Source organism: Homalodisca vitripennis, chromosome 1, assembly GCF_021130785.1.
Source record: "Homalodisca vitripennis isolate AUS2020 chromosome 1, UT_GWSS_2.1, whole genome shotgun sequence".
NCBI lineage: Eukaryota > Metazoa > Arthropoda > Insecta > Hemiptera > Cicadellidae > Homalodisca > Homalodisca vitripennis.
In genome coordinates, this window is record NC_060207.1 from 185,033,805 (window position 1) to 185,049,331 (window position 15,527).

Below are 15,527 nucleotides of genomic sequence, written 5' to 3' on the forward strand. Positions count from 1 at the left end.
ACGAAGAACGTTAATCCCTGATGTTATTTGATTTATGTCCCATGAGATCATATGTGAATGATAAAATCAGCATTACAAACTTACTGTTGTAGCAGGGTTATATATTGTAATAATTCAATTTACACACCACACCACATTAAAAATAATCATGAACCCAATTGGAAAGCTCTTTGGTTTAATATAATTACTTATCAGCATTCTTGATAATTAATGAGCTCTTTCAGGAGAAAATTGCTTCTAGTTATTTATCTTTTTATTTTTGGTAAAAATATGAGTGAAATATTTGTTTAAGGTAATACTCCTCTTTTAATGAATAACAGCATCAGCACAAACACAGCAAAAACAAGGAATCCATAGGAAGAGTAAGTTTTCAATCCTTGTTTTTATTGTCAAAAGTACACAAAACCATTGTGTAATGAGGAACTATTAACATTCTCAAACAAACTATAGTATATAAGTATTATCATAAAATAATTGTCACTAAACAAATGCAAATAGAACCGTAACCACATTGCATCAGAAAGAATTTAAATAATTTGTAAAATTAGATTTACTATTTACAAATTTATAGTGGAGCAGTCACACATTAAATGGATTAATAAGTTGAACATGTTAATTTTGTTGAGTATTATTTTAACAAAATTTTAAAAATTGTAATACTCTCTCTTTATTTGCTCACTAATCCACATGTTATCATGCCACTTATACTAGGTGAAGTATACTTTAAGAAGTAATCTTGCTGCTATTATTATAAGTCACATATTAAATATTGAGTAATCTTTTATATTTTTTTCAAAGACTCATCAATAGGAACAAAAATTAAGCAATTATTATTATTGTTACTATACTTAGTATGAGAGATATGGGTTGCTTGTTAACATGCCACAAAAAATCTGAGGGTTGTATTAACGTTTATGAACTAACTAAAAGACTAACTCTCCTAATGAACAAAAATTACAAAATGTCAACGTTCTCGTCTGGCAAGTAATAGAATTTTGAACTTAATCTTATTATTCAGACGTTATAACTTTCCAAAATGAAAATTCTCTAAAATGCTTTAAAAATGTTAAGAATTTAAATGTTGCAAAGGTGGGGAAAAAAATCAAACTCCAGAAAGTTGCATTTGCCTCATTAAGTGTCACAGTTATTGTTAAAATGCCACAAATAATTTCAGGATATGAACATGAACATTTTTTCAAAAAGACATTAATTAATTATATTTACCACTGAGCACTAGCTACTTGATGCTGCAGCCAGCCAGTAAGCATCATGGTGAAATTGGCTGGTTTTGCAGGCTTTTGTTGAGAAACTCACTGTAGGCTACATTTATCTATAGATATATCTGTTTCATTGTTGATTCGTTATATAATAAATAAAATAATATTTAGCTAAAAAACATAATAAATCTTTTATTAAGGTTAAATGTACAAAGTTTTCGACCTTGTTTTGAAATGTAGAGTTTATTTTAACACAGGCAAATAATGAAATTTGACTCATTATTCAAATTTATAACTATAACAACACTAAGTACAAGATTACAAACGTTAGATGGAACAAAGTTATATAAATAGTTTTATAAAGAGTACAATTTTAGTTTATTAGCATATACGCTCATTATATGCTATGCAATTAAGGTTTAGAACCTAAAAATAGAAATAGGAATTTCTGTACAAGAAGAATATAAATAATGTTAATTTAAACTTCATGTGTGGTTAAAGAAAATTAAAACTGATTTTACTAATTAATTGCAAATTACTAAACATTCCTTACGTAGGGTGCAGGAGTTACGAGATAATTAGGATAAAATCAAACTTTGTACGATTTTAATATAAACAAAAGAGGCTTACAGGAATAAAACTCACACTGTGTAGCTAACTAGCTCTGAAATATTGGCTGGGTGAATGATTTACAAGATATGTCAGTGCTATTGATGTAGAACAGTGTTGCAGGGTCACACTTGAACAAACAGAATCCACCCTTCAAGCACATAAATAAGTGTAAAAACCCTTCTTTGGATCTATTCTGGGCACTCCTCGAGAACACATAGGCCTCAGCTATCCTGGTCAAGTCAAGTATATTTTCTTAGTGAACAATTCACAAAATATTTTAGTGTTATTGAAGTAGAACAGTGTTGCAGGATCACACTTGAACAAACAGAATCCACCCTTCAAGCACATAAATCAGTCTAATAACCGTTCTCTGTAACTATTCTGGACACTCTACATTCTACAAGAACTCATTGTCCTCAGCTACACTTCCCTTTGTTGCAGTAACATTGTTATTAGCTCAATGTATATACTTCTTTTTTAATTATATTATTTAGAATATTTTATATTTACTTGTATCTGAACATGAAATTTAGAATTTAGAGTACAAAAATGAACTAAGTGTATTTTCAATATGACCAAGTTTCACAAAAGATGTTTAGTTTTGATTGTAAGATGTTCTTAACTTGATCAATACCACCTGATTAATAGCTAACTCTACTAGCAGCGATCTTGAATTTAGTTCCATATTAGCAACATTAAATTTGGGATACATGAAAAAACATATTGAAATACATTTTTTGTGAAGAATTGCAAAGCCTACATACATTTTTCTATATACTTAGATGTTTAACGTAAAAAAACAGTTACAGTTTTTTGCCATTATTATTGAATTCAACGGCAAATATAAAAGTCCACAATTAAGCCGTAGTCTTGAACTTATTAATTTGGAAAATATCTGATTTTTCTCAGCTGTAACATATCTAAAAAAAAGTCAAGAACTAATCTCTTACTAGAATGAAAACCAGATAAGGACATAAACACAGCAATATTTTATGATATAGTTTTAAAATATGTTTCATAGTTTTGTGAGGTCCATTCTTATGTGTACTAAAATCTTTAGGGTCTATATATACATTGTGTCACTTTTTGTAGTGTATGCAATAAATAATAATAGTAGTAGAACAAATTATCAGATTTTGATATCTATTAAGTTTGAAGGTTGCTTTGTTAATGATTTATCGTATAAGGTGCCTTATTTATCATTGTTCTTTTATAGGCCTTTGAATGTCACAATTCTTGTTAAGTCAGGTATTTACTTCCATGACTTTGTTTACCTTTGTACTGAAATATTTTGTTTTATCTTACAGTATTCGCAAAATTTAGATTTTCGTTTCAATTTAAAGTAAGTTGCCAAGAAGTCCAAGTCATAGAAAATTATACAACTTTCATTTATACTTGGTGGCCAAACCAAAATATATTTTGGTATATTTCACTAACTCATTGGTTCATAACATGCTATTCCATTAAAAAGTAGTGTTTAAAAAAAAATGATCATCCTTACCATTTTGTTACCTTCAGTCTTTTTATTAATTAACAACATGGACATATCTACAACTGGATAAAATTAATAGAACAAACACATAATACTTTGTTTAATGTTTGCATGTTCTGGCTATAGTATCTAAGAACTGATAAGCATTATCTTCTAGCATTTCAGCCAGGAAATGTCTCTGATAAGTCCTGATTGTAGAATCATATGTTTGGAAGAAAACAAATGCCTATAGTAGGAAGACTCAGCAACTTTATTAATAGAAAATTAATGTTTTGTGTTTGTTATTTGTGTTATGGAACTTATAAAATATTTCGTGTGATTTCAGTACTCTAAATAAAAAGGTTAAGCATTGAAAAATATTAGTTGTTTTATAGTGATTGATATATTGCAAACAACCTCATAACAGAATTTTGTGAAAAGTTTTCTGTATATTTGCAATCATAATGTTCTGTTATAAATATATTATCCATTTAAAAATTGACATACATACAGGTTTAGTATAAGAAACTTTAAATTTGGAGTGATTAATGTTGTTTGTAGATCAAATAACAATTGTAAATCTTGATTTTTAAAATGGGAATATTTACCTATATTTTATATGCTATTTTATAAATTGGATAACTTAAAGTAAAATTTATAAAAACAATGTAAAATTCAAATTTGAAAACTGATTCTAATTATATACATATAATTTATCAATCACAATAAAATGTGTAGTTTTTTTTATTGAGTTCATTGAGCAATATTTTTATTCAGTTACAGTTTGAATGAACTAAATTGATCTGCACAGTTTGTTGTTTAGCTAAACTTTTCAGTCATAAGATTTAACTACTGCAACATTTAGGAACAAATTTACTATTAGAATTATTATTAATACATCTTCAATTTGATATTTTAACCATATATATAATTTACCTTTCATCCGACTTTGATAGAAAAGAACTAAAATTTCTTGCAGATTACTCTTGTTTTGAATTTTCTTTCCTGTTAACAAGAGTATATCACCACACTTGTGTACAGTTGTAACATTTTCAGTTTCCTCAATACCAATGAGTTACTAAAATTTATTGGAGACACTGTGTACTGTGTAAAGTTATCTAATGATTGGTTTTGATTGTTGACAGATATGACCACTTTTCTGTACTGTGTGAGTTACTGCCATCTGCTGTGCCCTCGCTAGCCATCAACTTGCTGGCCACCAGTCATGGCTACTTCAACCAGTCGCTGCGTACCAAGTTGAACACTGGCTTGAGCTGTGGTATGTTTGGGCCTTCAGCCGAACGCGGCATGTTCCTCAACCTCAACAACGATCCATTTCTGTGGGACCAGTTCTCACGCTGCGCGTTCCCCGGACACACCTTCTTCAAGTTGCTTTATCGGCTCAACGGGCTCGAGCGGGAAGTTAGTGAGCTGGTCACAACGGTGAGTTTGGGGTAGACTGATTCTACTTTTCTACATATTGCCATCAATAGTAAGGCACTATCATATAAAAAAATAACGTTTTTTATACTGTTGTCATAGAAGATGCCACCTGATTTTACAGTGACTGCAACACAATCATTTTTTGTTACTGTTATCATTACAGCCCTGACCTTCGAGATACTTCTTCTGTAGATAAAAAAAAAATAATGATCGCTATGGTGAATTGGGACTGTTTGGTGGATTGCCAAATTGTTGTGATGAGATCTTGAGTTCGTTTTGCCACATGTGGATGGACATTGTCATACTGCAAAACATGTTTCTCAATTGTTTAAACATTCAATATAAATTTCATAGAGAACACTTCTTGAAACTTGAGGAAACTCCTCTGATAACAAAGAAATTATGAAATGTCTGTTAATTATCTCTTTATCATTCATGTTCTGCACCAAATCGTTGTTGATTATTGAGAGTCTGTTTCTCATCATTAAAATTCTTTCAGCCATCTCTTACTGCTCTGACTCATTTCATGGCATTTCATCACCTATAATGTTTTGTCCATATACTTTACAATTCTGATGGTAAATTTAAACTGCTTTTACACCTTTAGAGCGAAGAAAAACCATTAACAACATGTACTTCACAGTAGGGGGGTTCTCAATCGATTTTTACCCTAATTGCACTCGTGGCTTGCTAACAGTTGTTTTTAGGCAGTGTGCATGTTTGTACCACATGTGATGGCAAAATGTTTTCATTTTTGTTGTCCTTTCAAAACATCATGTGAATTTAAAGCCAAGAATTGTTTTGTCAGTTCATTACATAACAGTCTGTTCAACCCTACTGCCGGATCAACACTCAAGCACTTTCCCTCTTCTAACAGATTCTTAACTGACTAAGGCTGGACCACGTTTTATTTCTATTCATAATTTTGGAGGGTTTTTAATGTTACTGGGCAATTTCTTAAATTTCTGCTGATTTTGGCCTCACATTTTTAAATGTACCAATTTTGTAACAGGTAATACTCAAAATTGTATTAACGAATGAGTGTCGATCAGTCATTAAGTCTTAAATCATGTATAGTTTTACGTAATGACAATACCTTTATTTTGTGAATATTTGGTATACATAAATATATTTTTGTTGGAATAATCATGTCACAACAGTTATTTAACAATAATAATATTACAGGTAAGGCAGAGTAGAGGATGGATGACAGCTTACAATGTGAGAACCAACTTCTCCAGCCCGATCCGTGTCGATGAGTTGATGCAAGATCATCCTCGACTGTCTCACTCGCTCACTGCACTCATTCACTCCGCAAAGGATGCCCTAGCAGAGGTCTTTGACGCGTACACAGTGGCGGAGTGGATCGAGCAGAAGCTCTACCCGATGGTGGTGCAGTTGGAAGACATGCAGAAAGATGCTACAATGCTCAAATCGTTCCGTATTTGGCCCAAGAGGCCCTTCGCTCCTCTCCGAGATTTGGAAAGGTTAGGTGTTCCTATGCCTGACAACGTTATTCCCCCACCAGGATGAGTTTATTAATACAGGCATTAATGCCTAACAAACTCATACTAACTGATAAGTTATTGTGAGTACCATCGGGACAAAGTGGATTTGGGATCTTTAAACGTACCAGTGAGTTTTTTCCCTGAGTGGCATTGTACTTTGCTAGCATACATCTCTGTTATTTTTTATTGTAAACTGCGCCACGGACAGTGTCAAATACTTGAGGTCGAATTCGGCGCTAGACACGACATTGTGATATAAATGTAGTTGTAATTTGCATGGTCAATCTCATCTAGCAGTACTATTCCTGTGTTGTAAATATTGAGGCGAACTGAATTTGTATTGACTTTTTTAAACTTAGTTCTTTCTATGTACAATCCTGACTCATGATGTATTTATGTCGGGATTCAACCTACAAATGAGCAGCTTTGAAGTTGTAAACCAGTGGTGATTGCTGAATACGACAACTTTATTCTTCGAAACGAACTATTCTTTGAACAATGATGAGCTGAATAGACTTCGCTAAAATGTCTTAATCTAAGTAATAATTATAAACCAGACAATTATTTTGACTGGATCCTTTTCGTATTAGGATGGCAACATTTTTCAAATTGTCCGCTTTATTATACAATATAATTTTTAACGCAACTGTACTTGATCAGTTATAATGTCATTGAAATGTTTTGCAAAGTTGTAAGCTTTTGCCTATTTTTGAGTTGTTTAATTTAAACAACTAACCTTTGTTATACTTTGTCATTTATTTGTAACTTTATTTACTTGCCTCAACTCATTTATTTACTTGTTTACATATTTAATTTTATAATCATTGTTTTGTTTGCTAAAATTTAATACGCTCTCCTGAAAGCTCTCTATTTTATCAAAATCTGCCTTTTAACACCTTTTATATTTTTTAGAAAAATGTATGATTAGTATTGTTTTGTTACTTGTCACGTTGCTATTTTAGAATCAAGTTTTAATATTAGTTTTTGAATGTATGAAGAAATACTCAAAACTTTAAATCTTATGTGATCTTTACGTTTTAGTTTTTATTTAGAAGACAACTCAAATTTACCATAAAAATTCAAAAACATCAGTTATAATGATTCTGTAAGTATATTAATCAAGTAATAAAAAAGTGTAGGTGTCTTTGGATTATTAGTAATTTTTGTGAAAGCTTACATAGCCCTAGTCCAGTTTTGTAAATTAAAAGACTATCACATTTTAAGCTCATCACTGGCAGTGTATATACTTATAAATAACAAAATGTTGTTAAGTGGCATTATTTCTTAGCATAATTTGTCAGGACCATACCCCTCAAGTTGGTAGCCAAAGCTTAGAATCAGTATTTCCTCGAACTGTCTTGTTGGGTGGTTTTGTTTTATACGCTAATGTATTCCTTGATCTCCTACTGTTGTCTGCTTCTTCTGTTTTAAAGTTTTATAAAATTGTAATTTAACTTTTTTACTTTCTACTACATTTTGTTGGATGATTATTTAAATTAAAATTATATTCAATCTGATAAAAAATACCCTTTTTTGTATTCTTATATGTTTTAAATTAAGTAAATCAGTAATTTGAATTGTGTATGATGTAATAAAATTTTACAGTTACTTAATAATTTAGTAATAGCAATTAAACTGTTATTAATATTAGTTTGAGCTCATTAGATAATTGTTTATTTATTACATTTATTACTAATGTCGAACAAAATTACTTGACAAATAAGGCTGTGATAAGGTAATTTTGTTAACGCATTATTTATGAAATGTCTTAATAATAATTATTTGTGTTATTAAAAATATATGAGTTTTCACCTTTAATAATCATTATGACACCATGCTTTTAAAAGTTAATCATACAATAATTTACGTAATATGTTTAGCTACAATTGATTAATAATTTTAAACTTCTTCTTTTGAATATAAAAATTTATTTTTCAAACCCTTGGTTAGTTAAAAATTTAAAACATTATGCAATAAAAATATTGTTAAATCTTTTTTAAGCAAATTATTTTACTGCATACATTTATGAATTTGTAACATAATACTATAATGTGTGGTTTCTGCTTTTTTATTTTCATTTATTACTTTTTTACTTTAAACTATATTTATGTTTAATATTATGCACTAATTGTTTTCATGTGAATAACTTGCACCTATTTTTAGGAATTTTTTTATTTTCAACCAGGGTCTAGTATTAAATACTTTAACTGAAATTGCTGTAGTCTATATAATGTGTTAGTTGTGAAATGTACATACTATTTAAAAAGTAAATTAAGAATTTATTACTCGTATTTTTTAAAATATTATAAGTGTTCAAAAAATTATTATTTCTTTAAATACACTGGATGTTATAGTACGAGTCCTCTTTTACATGTGCGTTTTGCCATTTACTGAACTAACTCTGTGCCACGAGTAAAGCTCTGTCCATTCAGTCTATAAAGTTTTGTTACCAAATTCATCTGTCCTTTATTTTATGTTTACATTGTTATAGATTGAGTTAAGTACTTCAATATTTTAGGCCATCGTTATTGTATAAAAAAGACCCTTAAGTTAGATAACAAAGTATTGTACTATGACACTGTGCATCCTATGTAATACAAAATTCCAGTATTTTCCAGCACATACTGTCTTTACTGCTCAAATCAATCATTCAAACTCTTATGTGGTTAACCAAGTGCAAATTTAAAAGGGATAATTTTACTGAAGAAACTGTAAATCTATAACTTAAGTATTGCTAAAAATATGACTACTAAATGAGATAAAAATTGCAATATATATTGCTCTGCAATTTTATTAATGTATGTATTTTTTGTAATTTTAAATTTTTATCATATGAATTTAAAATGAGGTCGGAAAAACTGTTACAAAACGTAACAATGTGGTAGTTAGGACATTCCTAGCCACAACAAGACCATTTTTTGTATTAGTTGAAAATGAGTTAACTTTATCATTTAAATCCAAAGATAAAAATTATAACATACTATAGAAAGTGGCATGATAACAACCTTATGTATCAACATTTTAATGAATGAGTTTAATACTAATTAAATTGATGATTTCTCTAGTGATACTCCCATCAATAAGAGGATGACTGTGTATAATATAATAAACTAACTTTGTAGTGCAGTAAATGGCAAAAAATTAACTGAGATGAGACATCTTGGAATCAGTGTTTCAGTAGTAAAGTAATGTTTGCTATGTTTAAATCTGAACTCTATGTTTAGTTAATAATAAATCTATATTTAGATGATGGAATTGGTTTTATTTCCATGCCTTCCTATAGTATATCAAATAAGTCTTCAGCAAATAGTTTTTCAGTACCAGTGGAACATCTAGTCTTATCAACTGCAATTGCAATTCTTCATAGCCAGCAAGTTTTCCTAACATTGGATTCCGGCTAGTTCTGCACTGTTTTAAACACAAACAGAATAGTTGATTAGGTAAGGATTATTGGGTATAACGCTTTATTTAAAATGGGAAATACAAAAATCTCTGATACGTCAATTGAGCTACAGATTTGAATTAAATCATATATACGGACGAAGATCTGCTTTTTTGCAATTTAGTTTCTTAAGTTAACAACCAAAGAGCATCACATTTACGATTTTCAATTTTCTCAACAACTGGTGAGCATCACAAATATGCCAGCCAAATGTTGCTGTGAACTAGCTACTTAACCCTTTGCGACCAAAGACTATTGATGTGGAAAACATTATCTCTTGCTCAGTTCAGATTATTAGTCTAAGGTAGTTGTCGTCTCAGCTCACCGAGCCCTGCGTAGTGACTAGCTGTGTTCTGCATCAGCACTCGGCACTTGTCTAAATGACTGGCTGTGTTTTGCATCAGAAATTGGTGTTTTTTTTTGAAAAAAATGAAATGAAAAATAACTTCCAAAAAAATGAATTGGTGTTTGTGTTAGTAACTGGCTGTTCTGCATCAGCACTTGGCACTTGTGTAACCATGTACGTCACTTTTACTTATATTTAAATAGCAATATTTGACCTTCGGCTCTTTAAATGACTGAGATTTAATTGAAATTCTCAAATAATTTACAAAGCTTATTAGCTTCAAGGTTGAAACTTTATCGATTGGTTATTTATTATGTGCTATTAAACAAACCAAATAACAGGTAAATTTAAGTTATTTATGTTGATCTGTTTTAAAAGTATTTTTATTTGTAAAAGAAAAATACAATTAGTTTCAATTAGGTCTCTAGTATCAACAGAATATAAACTCGTTTCCATATTTTGAGCTTTGTCTCCACCAAGTGCACTAGTATTTAAATAAGAAGATAGGATACACTATAGCAGCTACAGTGACACTGATAGTCGGATAAAAAATAATTCTGAATGATGTTTATCATGGTAAGTGCTGCAAATTGAGAGATATTAATTTAACTACTTATTTGGTCAAGAGATTGCAGCACTTTCCAGCCACAAATGGATAAAGATTAATTTTTATGACTACACAATATAGTGGGTCACATGTAGTGACGAGTTGAACACCAAAACTAGGTGTGGCCCGAGCTGAGGAACTGGATGTGGTCATAAATCAACGACTTAACCAAACTGAGAACAGCCATGGCCACTGTTGTAACTAGTCGATATGCAGTGGTGCAGCCAGGAGGGGGCTAGGGCCCCCCTCTCCGAAACATTACGGGAAGCTCAGAAATTCTTATTTCTTTTAAGTAGTTTCATTTGGAAGCAATGGCAGTCATTGTTGATAAGATCTATTGAGTGATAAGATCATGTTTCTTATTCAGTTTTTAACTTGCATTTAACTGTTATATGTGTGGGGGTGGTGTGTCGGCTGAACAGCCCAAAATTATTACTTATTTTAGTTACTCTTTTTAATATCAGGATGGCAAATAAGTGAGCAACCTTTTTGGGATGATACTTTATTAATAATTAATCAGTTATCAAATTATAAACATCTTTTACTTTACTTTAATTAACTGCATTACTACAATTTACTTTTAAAAGGCGAGATTAGACAGTGAACTACATGTCAGTCAGCAGATATGACTTACCGCCTAGCAGGCCCAGTACTGCGAACTTTAGCATTATGGTTAGTTGAGACAATTTGTCTCTTCCTTCCAAACTATTACTGAACTTTGCATATCGAGGGACACAAAAGAGATATGCCTGACTAGCAAATCCACCAGAGAGGGCTGAAAGATCGGAAGATAGAGGATAGAGGTTTTTGGCTCTACAGAGCTTATATACCCTGGATGACACCGCCCTGGTCTGAAGCTCCCACCTTTGCTTTCCAGGCTTTCTATTGGTTAGTATTGTTAACCAAGGTTCCTGCCCATCCTTGTGGTTAACATGTGGTTGACCTGAATGAGTTATATGTGTACCATATGTGGTGAGCTACATCCTTTTTAATATATAAATCTTAATAAAAATCGTGCTAGTGTTAGAAAGCTAATAATCCCTTATGATGGATTATACCAAGACTTGCATGTTGCTGCCAGGATATGTCTCTTACAAGGTTTAGAAAATGCTTATGTTAATTTCTCACAAAGTCCAGATGGCTAGCTTGGTCATATACAACATAACTGTGTAGTTTTAATGTGAGTTTATTTGAAATTATGAAGAGACACACGCAATAACCAGCTACTGCTCTCCAACATCTGATGCCTGTGAAGACAAGGACATAGATGTAAGGAAAGACCTTACTTCTTTAAACATTATATGTAATATCTGGTAGTCTGTATGGCAGTAAAAGGTTATGACCAGCGTTTTGAAACATAATATTTTGACCCAAAAAAGCTTAATTACTCTATAAGTGAACATAACAATAAAGATTTAAGTTTCAACAAACCTGGTTAAAGAAGTGACTTTGGCTTGCATATTCTAAGGAGAAAGTTGGTGCATATTGCAAAAACTGTATTGCTTTTGGATCTAATATACTAGCAAAGAAACTCATCAAAACATGGGGTTTCTGGTAGCTGCTCCATTTAGAAAATGGAAAGACGCAACAGAAAGTTCACAGCTTATGCTAATTCGGACTACCATAAATTTTCAAAAATCACTGCCGAAAAATTCCTCGGACTATACAGTGGTAAAGTAAATGATGTAGCTACTCTACTTGACACTAAAAGGGTCAACGACAAGGGCAAAATCGTGAGTTCTTGAGGTCTACTGTTGATACCATCATATTTTGTGGAATAAATGACATCCCCCATTGTGGTCATTGAGATTGAGGGCCACTAACTGTAAAAAAACTTCCAAATAAAAATAGAAAGTTCTGAGCTTTACTTAGATTTCGTGCTGGAACTGATACAAAATTCAAGCAGCATTTAAGTAAATGTGTGCGAAATTTAAACAAGCACTGATGTGCAAAACAAGATTAATTGTTGATAATTGTGGAAATTTGATTCAAAGAAAACTTGTCCAAGGGATAAATAGTGGTCATTTTTTAATCCTAGGCAATGAAACAATGGATGTCTCTTCCTAGGAGCAAGTTTTGGTATGCATTCACTACATTACAAAAGATGCTGAGCCAGTTCTAAAAGATTTTATTTCTCTTAGATGGATCATTGATTTATTTGAATGTGAATGTAAGAGAATATTAGTTAATAACAAATCTCAAACTACTATAATATTTTTTTCAATGGAAATCTTAGTATATTTTTAAAATTAATGAGTTTATTTCTAATCAATTTGAACAAATTAAAATTCATGAGAAAAATAACCGATCAAATAAAGGATTTGGTTGGACTTTAAAAAGATGTTTTCAAACAATGTTAAGACTAAATAAACACGGTTCTTTAAATGGTGGATCTTTTATTGCATTACCGCAAGAGATTAAAAATTTTAAAAACCTGTATATTATTAAAATAAAGATGATTTTTGTTTTATTTATGCTATTTGATGTGTATCTGAAAAACTGGAAAAAGATAGGCCTACTGATAAAGAATAATAAAGTACAAAGTATAATAAAGAATTTGTGAATGCAAAATATTTTCAGGATTTGTCTATCCAATGGCATTTAAAGATGTAACATTTTTTTATATAACTATACAGGAATATTAAACATTATAGTTATGATGAAAAGTTCAATATTTTTCTAATACAAATATCGGAAACTTGTGAAACAGAATTAAATGTTGATTTATTGTTTATAAAAATGGATAGAAAATCCCATTATATTTTTATAACAGACTTCAATAATCTTGTATTCTCCCAATTACTCAAAAGTTAACTTGAGAAATTGTTACGTAGACAACGTTTAAGCCGTTTTTATAAATCTAGAGATTTATCAGAACATTCAAAATTTGTAAAAATTACGAAGTTTGCAAACCAATTATGCATTTCCTCGTCAAATAACACAATTTTCAATTATCAAAAGACATTTTTTCATCCTTATGTAATTTATATGGATTTTAAAAGTATTTTGTAAAAAATTCCAACTTGAACAAAAAACAACTTTTACAAAAAATAACCCTGAAAATCTACATCTAACAAATTCATAAACATATTCCTTATGGATTTTCATTATGTTTAGTGTAAAATGTAACAAATGAAATGAACCATCCTATATGTTATGGAGCAAAAAATGAAGAAGATTTCCCAATTGCTCAAAAAAAAATTATTCAATAACTTAAAGAACCGTCAAGATACATAGCAAAAAATATAATTCTAAAAACAAAAACTTATATATTTGACTGAAGAAAGTAAAATTATACATAAAATTCATAAATTTGTTATTAAAAGAGTCACACCTCACAATATTTGTTATTTAAATCTAAAACGTCATGAAAATATTCCATTTTTACTTGAAAGTATTAACAAAACAATATGGAAATGTTGATACAATCGCAAATAATGATGAAAAATTTATAATTTATTCTGTAGATTTTGACTATGGATATTAATTTGCAGTAAAAAACCAAGAAAGTTTATAACAGTTTCGTTTGTAGATACATTCATATATTTGGCCTCATCTTTAGAAACGTTAGAAAAAAAATTGAAAAAGTCATAAGAAAAAAAACATACTAACAATATTATATAACTGGTAACATTTAAAATAAAAATGTAAGAAAAACTGAATTATATTACAACAGTTCTCAAATTCAAAACTATAGAGATTTTTAAATTTGCGGTAATTTATGTGTATTTGTATAAAATGAATTTGCAAAAAATAAAGATTTGAAAGACTTGTATAAACTATTTTTTTAGGAGAGAACACTTACAGCCTTGTTTAATTTTTTTTATTTGTAAAGTGTTGTTTATTTAGTTTTGAACATAAAAAATATACATGTACTGTATAAAAGTATTTTTAATTAATTTTAAAAGAGTCGATGTCTCCTGTTCTGAAGCGTAATTCGGAGCATCAGGCTGGCCCAAACTAGTATACACTTATTATAGTGCTTACTACTTGGCGTACCCATGATATTCAACAGGCAGTGACTGAATCAAAACATCACAGCAGACAGTATTTATGTGGTCTGGTCAGTGTTTGTTTATATTTTCAGTAAAAATAGGTTATGAATGTTTGCTGTGTGAATAATATAGTTTGAATCTGTTTTGTGGTTACTGTTATAGTTATATATTGTCATGACTTTTCAAGATGACAAAAAGTAATAGAGTTTTAAAAGTAAAAAACAAAGGTAATAGGTTTTACAGAACTTATCCAACTACACCTGTACAATCATGTACAACAACACCAACACGAAGTCCAGAAGAGGACTAGTTTCCAGTGCAGTTATTCACGTGACCCTGGAACAAAGAAGAAACTTGACAGTAGTGTAATAAAACTGAACAATGGCTGGGGCTGCTGTATAATAAGCGGCCACCAACACAATGGAAACATGAATTAATTATTATCAATACTCACAACCATCTAAAAATACTGAAAACAATAATATCAAGTAATATTATATTATAGTAATAATAAAATATACTTGCTTATAATATAATAATAAGTAATATAATATAGTAATAATATAATATACTTGATATTATAGTAATAATATCAAGTAAAACAAGTAATATCAAATAAAAAATATCTATTTTTATCAAATATTACAAACAAAGCAATAACACTTACTTGCCTTTTACTAATTTCAAGGATAACTGTGTTTGACTCCTTGTGAAACAAAAAACACATTATACAATGTTATTGTTGTTGCCGCCATTATTTAAAAACCAAACGCAATTAAATTAATTAATCACTTTAAATTAATTTCCAAACACGCTTTTAGTTTAAATTAATTTTGATCAATAATGTCGAACTAAATAACGTTTTATGTTTTTAAAATCGTATTTT

At 30.1% G+C, this 15,527-nt stretch overlaps 1 protein-coding gene across 1 annotated transcript in view; it reads left to right on the top strand.

Moving 5' to 3' along the window:
- LOC124352879 (hexosaminidase D-like) overlaps positions 1–9,498 on the top strand; it is a 305,479-nt gene extending 295,981 nt beyond the window's left edge. Inside the window, exons 6-7 of the mRNA XM_046802595.1 lie at positions 4,446–4,743; positions 5,929–9,498. Coding sequence (XP_046658551.1) covers positions 4,446–4,743; positions 5,929–6,276 — 646 coding nt within the window. The 3' untranslated portion in view covers positions 6,277–9,498. The remainder of the gene's footprint in view (positions 1–4,445; positions 4,744–5,928) is intronic.
- Positions 9,499–15,527: the final 6,029 nt, after the last annotated feature.